General features: G+C 50.3%; 1 protein-coding gene across 4 annotated transcripts in view; it reads left to right on the top strand.

The window, feature by feature from the left end:
- The window catches only part of Kcnq1 (potassium voltage-gated channel subfamily Q member 1), a 332,782-nt gene that overhangs the window by 64,647 nt on the left and 254,624 nt on the right, over positions 1-13,511 (top strand). For 2 of the 4 annotated variants that reach the window (XM_021633740.2, XM_060383053.1), the window contains exons 3-5: positions 11,727-11,853; positions 12,197-12,275; positions 12,723-12,819. The exons of 1 other annotated variant lie outside the window; for it this stretch is intronic. In XM_021633740.2, the coding sequence (XP_021489415.1) occupies positions 11,727-11,853; positions 12,197-12,275; positions 12,723-12,819 (303 nt within the window). The remainder of the gene's footprint in view (positions 1-11,726; positions 11,854-12,196; positions 12,276-12,722; positions 12,820-13,511) is intronic. One more of the 4 variants, XM_060383061.1, reaches the window with a different exon arrangement.

The raw sequence follows: 13,511 nt of genomic DNA on the forward strand, positions 1-13,511 counted from the left end.
GGGTGACACAAGAAACCATAGCACCAGTAAGGATGGAAAGAATGTAATCAGATGTATTCAGTTTTATACTAAATATTAATGTCCTAAATTCATCTTCCAAAAGGAGATATCCAAACATCTCCCAGAGAGCAGAGGACTCACAGATGGGGTTTTATTTTGTTTGTAAGAAATTAATTTTGTGGGGCTAATGTAACTCAAGGCCTCATGCATGCCAGGAAAGCATATTACCAGTGACTATATAGCCCCAGTATGACTTAAAAAAATTTTTTTAAACAGATGTATCCAATACAGTTAGTAAAGCAAATATGACAGACAGTTGAAAAAGGATAGCAAGAGATATGCAAAGAAATTGCCCACAAAAATAGAGAATAAAACCTGCAGGGCCACAGCTGGTTGTAAACACGAAAGCCTGAGCTAGTGTGCGTGAGGCCTAATCATTAATATGAAAACATCATACAACATAATATTTGTGAAACGTCACATGGTGCGTGGAAAAGAAGGGTACCCATGGTGACAGCATGGGATTATCTTCTCCTGATGTTATGATAAAATACCCTGGCAAAAGTGACTTAACAGGGAAAGGGTTTCTCTTGCCTCAGAGCTCCAAGTTACAGTCCATCAGAGTGGCAAAGTCAAGGCAGCAAGAACTTGAAGCATCTGGTTACATTATGATGTCCATATCCAAAGAAGAGGGCAATGAATACGTACACCTGTTGCCCAGATCACTCTCCTCTCCTATAGAACCCAGGTCTCCCCACACCAATGAGCATACTCAAGAGAGGCCCCCTCACAGCCATGCTCAGAGGCCAGCCTCCAAGATCAGTCAAGATTGTATCAGGCTGACGATGAACCTTAACTATGACAGGTATTGTAAGGCAATTGTTTCAGAATAGGCTTTGAGCAGATGCACAGATGCGGGGAACACAGGCAAGTAGGTGGTTTAGAGTCTTAACAGAATCTGAAGTAACTGCTGCTTTTATCTCTAGCCACGCCGCCCCCGCCCGCCCCCCCCAAAAAAAAACCTTCAAAAATCCAGCACCCTCAGACAGCCTCCGGGGCACAACTTCCAGGCTTGAAGGCTGCACAGCTCTGGGGCTGGCACCTCTCTGCTCAGCACAGGGGTGGTAGTGTGGGGAAATCCACCTCCAAGGCTGTTTACCCCCTCTGTGTGGCTTTCTCACAGCTCCACTTTAGAAATGAACATTCCAAAAGGGGGAAGGGCGGTCCACAAGAGCAGTGGTGGAGTTCTTGCGTGGTGTATGCAGGGGCCTGGGTTTGATCTGGAGAGAGAGAGAGAGAGAGAGAGAGAGAGAGAGAGAGAGAGAGAGAGAGAGAGAAAGCAGAAGTGAGCATTCCAGGAGACAGGAGCCAAGAGACAGGATGTGCGGCAAGGATATACTGGCCTCAGCTCTGCTCTCTTGATCTTAAAGCCCAGATTCCAGGGCAGGAGTGGAAAGGAATATGGGGACCAGGTTTTCAACCTATCTCTGTGATTTTGGAGCCCGGTAGTGGGTGTTCTCTGTTTCTTTGCACACGTGGAAGACTTCTGCAGCCAGTCACGTGTGGAGCTCATATTAAAAGAAAGAACGTGCCTTACGCTATTGAGACAATTGTTCATGTTCTCTGATCCGGACTCAACTGCAAGGGCGGGGGATTTAGCTCAACCGATACAGTGTTTGCCTAGCCCACACAAAGCCCCGGATTCAGTCTTGTCCGTATAAACTGGACCTGGTGGTGCACACCTATGATCCTAGCACTGGGGAGAGGAAGGTGGAATAAGAGTACTGAAAGGCCAAGCTTATCCTTGGCTTCTTAGAAGCTGAGGCCCGCGTAGGCTCCATGAGACCCTGTCTCAGCAATGGCAGCAACGACGACAGCAGAAAGAAAAAATAATGAATACGACTAGAAACAAATGGTTAAAATATTGAAAGGGGAAAAGAAGTCTTAGCAGGGATAGAAAGGCACTCTCCACTCGAGGGAGAAACTGAGCAGGGTGACGGAAGGCGGGGCAGCTGTGGCCAGCTATGTGGAGCTGACCTCTCTTAATGCAAGGTCTCTCCATCCTGCCCCCATCGCCACAGATACTTCATTTTCACGTCTCACTTCTCCTCAGTTCTGGTGTTTGCAACCCCACATAGTTTGAAATTCATTAAATAAAAGTTATTGCCTCCTGTTCTATGCACATACATACTTACAGAGCACCCAGGCTGCCTTCTCTCTATCAGGGGCTGGGTCACAAGTACCCAGGAGTTGCCTGGAGGGATTCAGTGAATTTGCTTGGTTTGAGCCTGCTGATGAGGCAGTTCTGGGCAGGGACTTCTGGGGCTGGTCCATATACATATCCTGACACCATCTGCCCTTCCCCCCACCAGGCATCAAGAGGCCACTGAACCCCCATGTTTGCCTCCTGACCTCTAGAACACCCAAGCAGGAAGGAGGGGAGCAGGTAGAGCATGAGCACCCCCACCTTGCTGGCTTGCAGCAAGCTGGGTCCCAGGGCTGGAGGCGGCTCATTAAACCACCTGAACCGCATGTAACTCTAGTCAGTAGTGCACAGCCCTCCACCGGCAGCACACAGAAAATTAAAATGACCACAGGGTCATTCTCCTTCCCCCTGTGGGTGGGCAGTCTTTATTCCAAGGCTGAGGCCTGGAAACCTCCAGGCTGAGAAGGACTTTCCCTGATGACAATGGGCCCAAGAATCAACTAGCTCAGTGGTGTGAGCCAAGTCTACTCTCGGTCTTATCATCACTCTGCCCCACCTGTCTCCTGTTCAATCCTAGTGTCAGTAGGTGATTAGTGGGGCATTAGGGATCTGGTTGGGGCAGAAGCTGAGTGCTGACCTGTTGGCCTATTATGCACAAAAGGGTCCTCCTGGGCAACCTAGTTACACTTTTATTGCTTCCTAAGATTGTTGGACATCCCAGAAGGAAGCGCTGATCAGGAAGCTCATTGGGACAGTCTGTTACTGTGCAAGCTGGGATGTCCAAGGTCCTGCTGGATTGGCCACTATACCGTAATAGTGTGAGAGTTGGGGATGATACCAGGGGACCCTAGGTGGCTGAGCTTTGGCCAGAAGGTAGGCACTCGACCATAAAGGAAAGGGAGACATGGGCTTCAGCACCCCTTGGGAGTCTTAGAGGGGGCAGCTTAGACATAGCATGTGGATCAGGGGAGATGCCCAGCCTTCAAGACACCCCCAGTGGGTTTGGTCCCATGCAAGCTTCCCAGATAGCAGTGGCCACTGGGCCTCATGCCGCCTGCTGAAGTAGGGTCCATGACGGGAGGTCCAGATGACAGCTGTTGCCTCCTTTCAGAGCCTGGCTACCCGGTGTATGGGAACGCCAGTCCCCATGGTGATTGAGCAAGCCTCATCGCCTCTTCTGCCCAGTGTGGAGAAAGGCTGCCTGGACAGCTGGCAGTTGGGGCTGGTTCTCAGGGGAAAGTGGCCCTGTGTCTCCTAGAGTTGCCCCCAAATTGGGTCCACCCTAATAGGTGTGGACACAGCAGCTGCTGATCTGTGACCAGTGCCACTGGGAGCTGGCTACTGAAGAAGGCCTGTGAGGGACCCTGCTGCCCACTCCCAGAGCTAGGGCTTCTGTCTCCAGCTCTGTCTTACAGCGAACTAGCTTTCCTGATGGCTGGACTGAGGAAATGCCTGCTTCCTGACTGTGTCGTACTGTGCCCCAGGGCCCCACTGGCTTACTGTCACTATTGGGAGAGGTCCCTTGGTGCAGAAGGAACCTATATCCCCTGTTAGCTAAGCAAGCAAACCAACTCCAAGCTATCTTAGATATCCAGGGGGACTCACGTGAGATGGGGGGAGGGGTCCCCAATCAAAGTTGTGAGCTGCCGTTCAGAGGGGTTAAAAAGTTGCCTACCAACAGGAATCTCTAACACAGTGAGCAAATGGACTCAGCTATGGCCTCTGAGGTACCCATGACTCCCGGGGCATTTGGAGAGGAATGGGCTGTTCTAGAAATGGCCACTTTCCCACAGGGTCCTGGTTCTGTCTACAGTCAGTAGGACCCGACTCTGTGCCTCCTTCGAGTCCCTGAAGGCTTTGTGTCACCTAGGACTAGCTGACGCCTCCCCAGGGTGGGCAGTGAGCATGACCTGAGGGCTCCAGCTGTGCCCAGCACATGTCACCGGGGGGCCCATAGGCTCTTAGCATAGGCTGGCGGCTGGGAGCAGCTGGCCACAGGCAGGACCTGAACAAAGGGTGCTTTGAGCAGCTTGCATGCCGGCACCGAGCCTCCGGCCAGCTGCCCCTCCCGAGAATGCAAGGCTGGCCCTCTCTATGGCTTATTGGGGCCCACGTAGAGTCAGAACAGCTGGCCCCAAAGTCTGCTGGCTGGCCATGTGCTGAGAGGGCACTGTCCTCACACAGGAAGCCCCCTGGCTCAGGAAATGGCCATCTTACAGGTTTCCTAGCTATGAGAGAATGGAAGGACCCAGCCCTAGCTTCCCAAGGCACCTCAGTGCTGATTGGCAGCCTACAGGGGGCCTAGAGATGTCATACTGTCTAGAATCAGGGACCTCAGGGAGACTGACTGGGCCTTTGACCCTGTGATCTGGCTTTGCCGGTCCTCTTGCAGGGCCTCAGTCCACTCGGGCCAACCCTTCATCTGCAGTAGCTAATCTTCCAGTCAGCCTTCAAATTATCCTTTCATGAAAACGATAATAAAACGGTAACATCAGAGACACTGAACACTCATGATAAGCATCTTTGAGCTCCCTTGATTGTTAAACAAAAAGAGAAAGAAAGAAAAAAGTGTCTTTCATCTGAGGGTCCAAGGCAGCTGGGCTGAGTCAGTCTACACCCCGGTGGCTTTGCTGTGGCTCACAGGTGAGTGATTGTAGTGAACTAGACCCCACCCTTCCAGAAATGGGATTCGCCAGCTGATAAAATGAAACAATAGAAGAGATGCCTGGGTACTTCAAGGAGGGGCTGGCGAGGCTGTGAACTTTGTGCCGGCCTTTTCCCTGTTTACTGCAGCTTCACCCAGATAGATAGACCTCCTTTACTTTTACCTCAGCGCTTCAGGGCAGGCCTTTCCTTTGCCTTGGTCACCCCCAACCACACGTGTAGTGGGTGTGTGTGTGTGACAGCTATTCCCAGGACAGCCAGAAGTTCTGTCATGCCAAGCTTTTGTCTTCTGCATCCCTCGCAGCCCACTTGGGTCCAGTTTGGGAGAATTGTGTCCACCCGTCAACTGAGAAAACTTTAGTTCCCACCATGAAGTTTTCAGAGACAGTATGTCTGTGCCCAGATGTCCCTGTCAGCATCTAGAGCTCAGGAAGCCACCGAGCCCATGCATCAACGTGTTCTATCATTGCAGTAGTGAGATGAGAGTAAAGAGAACCTAAATCCTCGGTTGTTCCTGCCTTTGCTCCACCATTGTCTCTCTTCTCTTTATAATGGAAGCCATGGTGAGGGTCCATTTGGTACTTTGCAGGCAGTAGATCCTGTGAGCTTCATGGCTCCATGCCGTTTCCCCTTCCTATCTCTTGCCTTGTTTTATTACATTTATTGCCTTATTTTGCATGTGTATGTGTTTATCTGGGCATGCACGTGGTGGTCAGAAGGCAACTTGCAGGGATCAGTTTTGTTCTTCTATCATGTGGGTCTGGGAACCAAGCTTGAGTCAACAGATTTGAGCGGCAAGTGTCTTGCCACTGTCTCCCTTTCTAAAATATGCATGATGTAAGATCTCTTATCTTGGCCATGTCCAAGTGTTCAGCTCAGGGGCATGAGGCTCATTCTTGTTGTGAGCAGTCCTCACCATCTACCTTGAGAACTTTCCATTTTCACATGAACTTTGGTCTCGTTAAACACTGACTCCTCAGGCCCTGCCACCTCATCTTGCCTTGTGTCCCTGTGGCTTTGGCAACTTGGGGGCCTACGATTGTACAGGGAGCAGGATCTTTCAGGACTTTTCTCTCAACAGAAGGTTCCCAAGGTCTGTCCATGCTGTGTTGCATTGGAGTATACTTCTTCTGAAGAGATATTATGTGCCCTCCTGAATCTGGAGACTGTTTTCTCTGTTCTCTTGGTGGACATTGCCTTTGGCTATTGTTTACCTTGCCAGAGTAAACACAGGGTACAGAAAGCTCCTCAAAGCCTTGCTTATCTTTCTGGTGTAGCACTTAAAGTAGAATTGCTGGGTTTTGTGGAAGATTTTTTTTTAATGGTCCTTCTGTTTTGTTTTTTTGTTTTTTGTTTTGTTTTGTTTTTTGATGCATTTCTGTGGGATGCTGGGGTTTTAACTCAGGGCCTCAGCAGCACCAAGGAAGTGCTCTACCAACTATATTCAGTCTCTCCAGCCCAGCAATTGTATTTTTTTCTGAGTTATCACCTTTTGTTAAAATTAAGATAGAGCCTTGTTTTGAGCAGAAACTAGTGGGTGGTAACTCCATGCTTCATGACTTGGGGAACCAGGGAGCCATGCTTCTAGCACCATGGGTCTAGTGTCCCCCTTAGGCAGCCATGTGTGATAGCCCTGCCTCTCTGCCTCCTTGGCCACTGTTGTCATTACCCGTGTTTTGCAGTTAGCCATTCTGAGAGGTTGGAGGGACACAGCAGCATCTGTTTTGGTTTGTTTTCCAGCAGTTAGTGACAGAGACTGTCTATTTCTGTGGACATTCTTTCCCAATTGTGTGTCTTCTCCAAACAGCTGCACATTCAGGTCCTCACTCTTTCTAACACGTTTTTGTTGTTATTGTCTATGGTTTGTTTTGTTTTTGTTTTTAAGACGAGGTCTCATCTAGTCTAGCTGACTTCAAATTGTCTACCTAACCAGGGATGACCCTAAACTTCCTGTATCTATCCCTCTGGTGCTGAGAGTCCAGGCATATAGTACCACACCTGGTTTATATAGCTGGGAATAGAGCCCAGAGGTGTATGAAGGCTAGGCAAGTCCACTATCAACTGAGTCTAAGCTCCTGCAGCTTTGTTTTAAAAATAATTTTTAAATTATATGAATCACTTTTTTGAGATACAGTTCTCCATACTTACTAGCATGGGAAATAAGCAGACTGTGGCTAGTGTCTGCTTCCTGGTCTTGTCAGAGGGTACATCATGTGAGCTGGGACCAGCACATGGGCAGAAGGACAGACTACAGAATGCTTCAAGAGGTACACTGTAGGGATTGTTCCTTTCAGAGCCTGTCCAAACCTCTTGCTGTTGGCTCTGGCACTTGTATGTCAATAGAGCAACCCCTCTTGTTTCTGACAGCCTCAGGGGGGGTAGATGGCAATTAGGCTCTGGTCCCAGCAGTCCTTCCCTAACTCCTCAAGGGCCTAAAGGAGACAAGCACCAGTGTGTTGAAGTTGGGGTTCCTGTATCTCCTCAGGGCTCTTCCAGCCTATGTTCAGCCCAGACTCACTGCATAATCACTAGTTCTCTTGCCATGCACAGATGAACACCAGGATAGGCTGCTGGGACCCACAGATGGTCCAGGCTCATCTTCTATCCTTACTCGGGACACTTCCTGTCACAGCTGGCCAGGTAACTGGCTCTTAGGTCTCTAGGTCACCCTCTATCTGAGGCCATTTCCTGTTACATACTGGTTTCTGACCCTGATCCCTCAAGACTCCGACTCGTATATACTAATCCTACTCATGGCCACTCCCCAAACCTCCTCTGTCCTCATGCATGGAATCATGCCCACGTGTCATTAGTCGGTCCTCTGAGAGGCAACTAGCCTCATTTTCCCAGAGTCCACTCCCAAACCTGACACCATGTTTCACCCTGCCTGTGAGATCCTCTGCCTTAGGCCCAAGTCTGTCTATTCCTACCATGAGTCACTAGGCAAGTAATCTCCTAGTCTCATCAGCTTTCTTCCCTGTGAACAGAGGCATGGTGGCCCAGTCTTGGTGAATCCAGAAAGAGCTACAGGCTTTATGCTTGCAGTTTATCCCTGACACAGGCATCTTAGTCATAAAGCCATTCACAGCCAGGATTCAGCCTAGCTCTAGAAACAGTGGTCAGGGTGGGAAGGGCCACTGTGTTCTCTTGTCTTTTGTCTCAGCTCAAGCTCGTTGTCCCAAGGACAGCCCTTTATTTTATGTCTTTGGGACAGAGCTCAGGGCCACACTCCATCAATGTCCCCTGGCCTTGAGTCCTTACTTCTGGCAGCATGCGGATTCCTCTGGGGGGCCCTTTATGGGGCTGGATAATGCCGAGTGCCTTGGGTTGGCACTTTTATTGGTGGAGGAGCATACTGGCTTGGGGGGGCTGTTACAAGGTCTGGGGTGCTGGGATGGCCTAAGCAAAGCAGGGGGCTAGAAGGTAGGGGTGGTAAGAGAGTATATCCTACACACCAAGCCTCTGAGGGCATTAGGAACCCAGGGGATGTGATGTGTTTTGGGTCTAGAGGTGCACTTGACCATGAGATTCTTTGGGTGATAGCCCATAGTCCTTGACCTCAAGTGGACCATGGGAGTGGGAATGGGGGAGTAGCAGGTATTTATGTGTTATGTGTTCTGAGAACTTTGAGGCCTCCCATTCAGCACCGCGGATGTGCCTGGATTACTATTATAAGACAGGTGAACCTTGGGCCTGGCCCTGCCTGGGAAGGGGGTGATCATGCTGGGAAAACAGCTGGCATCAACCCTGGGATCTTTTCTGCAGGTCCTAACCCTGCTGTGGACTAGGGTGTTGTTCCCCGAGTCAAACTGTCCCATAGTGTGTCTCCTACAGACTCACACCTCTGCCAAATGCCAACCTCTCACTGGAGTCCCAGTAAGACCTTTGGTCTGAGGGCCACCCCTTCTAGCTCCAGCATACATGCACAACTGGTGGTAATAAAGACCATTTTATGTCTGTCCTAACACTGGATCTGCCTATGTCCCAGCCAGGACAGGGCTGTTTTCTTCAGCCTCTTTTCCTACCAGGCACTGAGCCCTACTGATTAACTCAGCCCTGCCTGCCCTGACATCCCCTAACTAGCCAGACATTTTCAGGGGATGATGGGGCTCAAGTCCCCTGAATCCAGGCTTCACACTGTGTCCACATGCTGAATAGGATTTGGAGATTTGTGTAAGAGGGAGGTCTTGCTGTTTCACATTGACAATCCCAAAATGGGTTTCCCTCCAAGTACTAGGTCAGAGGGCACCTGTAGTCATCAGAAGCCATTGCTTAGGACGTATTTGAGTAATGACAAACATCTGGAAATGAGAAAACCCCACTAGATTATCAGCCAGCTGGGCAATGCATGGCACATGGAGTTAGGACAGAGGCCTGCTGCCTAGGATAGTACTGTAACTAAGTATTGGGATTCCCATGGTCAGGCATGCTGTCTCCCATGAAGTCACATCCTATGGTGGGGACTGGGAGTATATTTTAATGTTGATCAAAGATGCACACAGTACTTTGGGCAACAACCTTACAGTCCCAGGTTCTCAAGAAACAAAGATTAATCAATATCCCTACACCCCAGCTGCTCACACATTGTTCGCTCATTTGTTTGTTTGTTCATTCCTTCCTTCAACAGGCTAATATTGAGCTGACTGGAGTGAATAAGACTATGGTTTCTCCTTGGTATCCTTAGCCAAACAGGGCTCATCATTGCCAGCGCCCACTTGCTCTCCCATACTTAGCCACCACACATACCCACATCTCCACTTCATGGTTCAAAGGAAGGAGGTGCAATCATCTCCCAAGCTCATGCCTTCCGTCAGTCTCTGCTCTTGCCCAGAACATAAGCCAGGTGCTGTGCTATTCTGTCTTAATTAAGAGCATCTGTATATGATGGGCAGTATTCAGCCTCCACTCATGGTGGACACTCTGGCAGAGGACTAGTGGTGGCAGGGCCAGCCAGTGTCACCCTGGCAGAGGAAGAAGTCCCCTCCAGGGCCAGGTTCCTGAGGGAGACAGGCAGAGAGCCAGCTGGAAGCAGGCCTGAACAGTACAATGCTTTGTGGCTTCGTGGGTTTGTGGCTTTGCACAGTCCCCTAACATATGTGGGAGTGGTTTCACCTCCTCACCCCAGGCCTTCCCCATGGGCCTCTTACCAATGAAGGCTGGCTGGGAGCTGTGGCACAGGTCTGGGACAGGGCTGGAGATGTTGAGGGCCATGGTGGGCTATAATTCACATGAAATGAATATTTATATCAAATACCCTCATCACCCACTTGTAATGGGCCACTCACATTTTAATGCCACAGCAGGACTAAGGACTGAGCTGCCCAGAGATGCAGCAATCAAGAAGGGGATTTTCACTCAGCAGTCCCTCTGATAATGACCCTGTAGCCATAACTGGGAAAGAATCCAGACTGGCAGCAGAGAATGGGCACCCCAGATCAGGTCTCCTGCCATCACTACTCCATGGCAAGCCAGCCACTGCCTCACCCTCCAGATATTGTGCGTGTGGCAGATCTTTGGATGTGACACCCAAGGAGGCAGATAGTGAAGGATGGAGAAGGGAAGGCTATCCACCAATCAAAGGCAAGATGAGGCCACCCCAGCCTCATCTTGATCTCTCTCATGTTGATTGCCAGGCCTCTAGTGACTGTCCCTTCAATTTGTGTCAAGGCTGTGTGAACATGAAGCAGCACAGTAGCTCTCGACCAGTGCTGTGACAGACTGCTGCTAGCTGAATTCTAAATCACGGTCAGAGGCTCGGTCCAGTGGCAGGAGTCCTCTGTCTAGCTGTTGGTTTTATTAAGAGAGCTAATGGCTCCTCTTTGTTTTTGAACTTGCTTCTCACACCAGTCACCTGCGTGTATCTGTTGTTTATTTACTTTTCTGTTCATCTACTCAACCAACCATCCATCCACCCACACATCCATCCATTCATTCATCTCTCCATCCATCCATGCACCCAGCCAGCCACCCACCTATCCACCCACCCATCTGTCTGTCTGTCCATCTGTCTGTCCACCCACCCACCCATACACCTACCTGCTCACTCATCTATCTGTCTTCCCATCTATCCACTCTTCCATTCAGTCTTCCATTCATCCATCTATCCATCCACTCATGTATCTATCCATTTCTCTGTCTAGTCACTCATCTACTCTTCTATCTACTCACCTTTTTGTCCATCTGTCCATCCACCTCAATAACCTGTATGATAACCTGGGTTTTTCTAGCTTGTAAACCCCTCTCTTTCAAAGCACTCTTGACTTCAGAGCATGTGTGTGTACACCGGGAGAGGCCTGTTCTGTGTGAAGTGAGCTAGGGGAGCTGTTTTTACACCTGATGTTGCCCATGCCCTTTGTTTTATTTCTTCTACTACCTCTGGATAGACTGGAAGGATTCTTGCACTCAGACCTCAGTAAAGGCCACAGATGGTGGGTATGGTGTCTCCAGTATGAGGTAGAGCTATGAGGTGAAAGTGGGGGATAGTTCTCCAAAGACCCATGTCCTTGAACCCTCACTTTCAGGTGCAGGGCTTGAGCTCTGTAGATACCATGAAGCTGGACAACACAGATGCCAGCACTGTGTTGCCAGACCCAGTCATTATACCTCAACCCTGGTGTGGAGTCTTCTCCAGAGGGCAGTGGCTGGCCAGCATCCATTCTTAGTGTCCCTGGGCTCAGTGTGTTGGCCTCTTCAGGTAGGTGCTACTCATAGGCAACACTTGTTACTACAAACAGATACCTGAGCCTACTAGTCCCGGGTGTCTCAGCAGAAACACTCCTGGCATGGTAGTCTGCTGTAGGTGGTCCAGCTGGAGTGCTGGTAGCCTCTGATGCAAGCTTACTGCCGTCTTCCTCAGGAGATCGTCCTGGTGGTGTTCTTTGGGACAGAGTATGTGGTCCGCCTCTGGTCTGCAGGCTGCCGCAGCAAGTACGTGGGCATCTGGGGCCGGCTACGCTTTGCCCGGAAGCCCATTTCCATCATTGGTGAGTCCCGCCTACCCTTCCTGCAGACACTCCACCCTATGCTCATGGCTCCAAAAGGGCATTCCCATTTCAAGTCATCCCCAGAGAGTTCCCAGGGACTGAGACACAGCTTCATTGGCTGTCCTTGCTCAGCATGGCTTGACAGACCTTTTAGGCTCGGTCTACTCTTGCTTGGGTAAAGACGCAGATGTGTAAACATAGATTCCTCACCTACATTGTTCCTGTGCCCTTGATTGTTGGGTCCTATCTTGCTTTAGTGGCACCCTCCCCCCCATGTGGTTGGTGGCACACCCTTCCTAGATTCCTGGATGCCAGAAGTAATGACCAGCTGCCCTTCCCACAGACCTCATCGTGGTTGTGGCCTCTATGGTTGTCCTCTGTGTGGGTTCCAAAGGGCAAGTGTTCGCCACATCAGCTATCAGGTATGTTGGCTCTTCCGTTTCTCCCTGTGAGGCAGGGCCTACCACAAAGGCCCCTCCTCCTAAGCTGTAGTCTTTTCCTACCTCTACCTGTGTCCTTCGAGGTAGGTGAGGCAGGGGCAGGGTGGCCATAGCTCATAGTATTGAGACAGTAGGAAACCCTGGGTTCAAGGTGTGACCCCCAACACTTCCTAGCTCCAATGACTTAGATGACAGCTGGACTATGTGGTTGTAATGTGGGTACTGGGCCTCCTCAAGAAGGCCATCTAGAAGGACTCCTGGAGACAGGGTTCATCAGCACCTATGGGAAGCAAGATGGCCCCAGTACAAAATGATACATGTTTCTTCTACCCATTGGAGACTTGGTGGTTGGGGATAGATAGGGAAACATAGGAAGCAAATGCTTGTGACCACCATGGCCCTCTTAGCCCCTCTCTTCCTGCTTCTCAGGGGCATCCGCTTCCTTCAGATCCTGCGGATGCTGCACGTTGATCGCCAGGGGGGCACCTGGAGGCTCCTGGGCTCTGTAGTCTTCATTCACCGCCAGGTGAGTGAGCCTGGTGTGGGCAGGACAGAAACTGGCCAGCCTACAGCAGGAGCGCTGGGGACTCCCAGGGTCAGGTTTCAGGGTGGTGGTATCTTAGCACCTGGACCCCAGCTCAGTGGCCCATGGCTAGACAGGGACCAAGGCATATGGGTCTGAGGACAGGGTCCAGAACCCCAGAGCCTTCCCAGCCTGAACCTACTTCACGTTTACAGTGCCAGCATACTTAGCTAATGATGTAGAGCTGCCGCCACCTTCCCTCCAGCTTGGGACAAAAGACTGTTGGGTCTTGTAGAAAATGTAAGATGAGGAACAGGTTGATGAAGCCCTGAAATCAAGCCCAGGAAGTCAAGTTTGGTGTCTCAAACACCTCCCGGAGGAAACTCTTTTACTCAGAGAGTCTGCTGAGGACAGCTGGCTCTAAGCACCATCCTGTCATGGGAACAAAGGAGGCTGCATGGACTCAAGTGGTTGGTTCAGAGTGATAGCTCAGATGGCTTCAGTGCCAGGTGGCATTACCCCTGCCCCTTTCTGGAGCTGCAAAAATTAAGTTACTCTGGAAGGTGATTCCTGCATGTATAGCCTGCTGCGGTCAACACAGTATATGATCTAGCAAACTCTAGAACTTTCTATCAAGGCATTCCTCTCACCACACTCATGGGGCTGTGGACTACAGGGTATGTGACCATGGCTGA

This window comes from Meriones unguiculatus, chromosome 1 (genome assembly GCF_030254825.1).
Source record: "Meriones unguiculatus strain TT.TT164.6M chromosome 1, Bangor_MerUng_6.1, whole genome shotgun sequence".
Lineage (NCBI taxonomy): Eukaryota > Metazoa > Chordata > Mammalia > Rodentia > Muridae > Meriones > Meriones unguiculatus.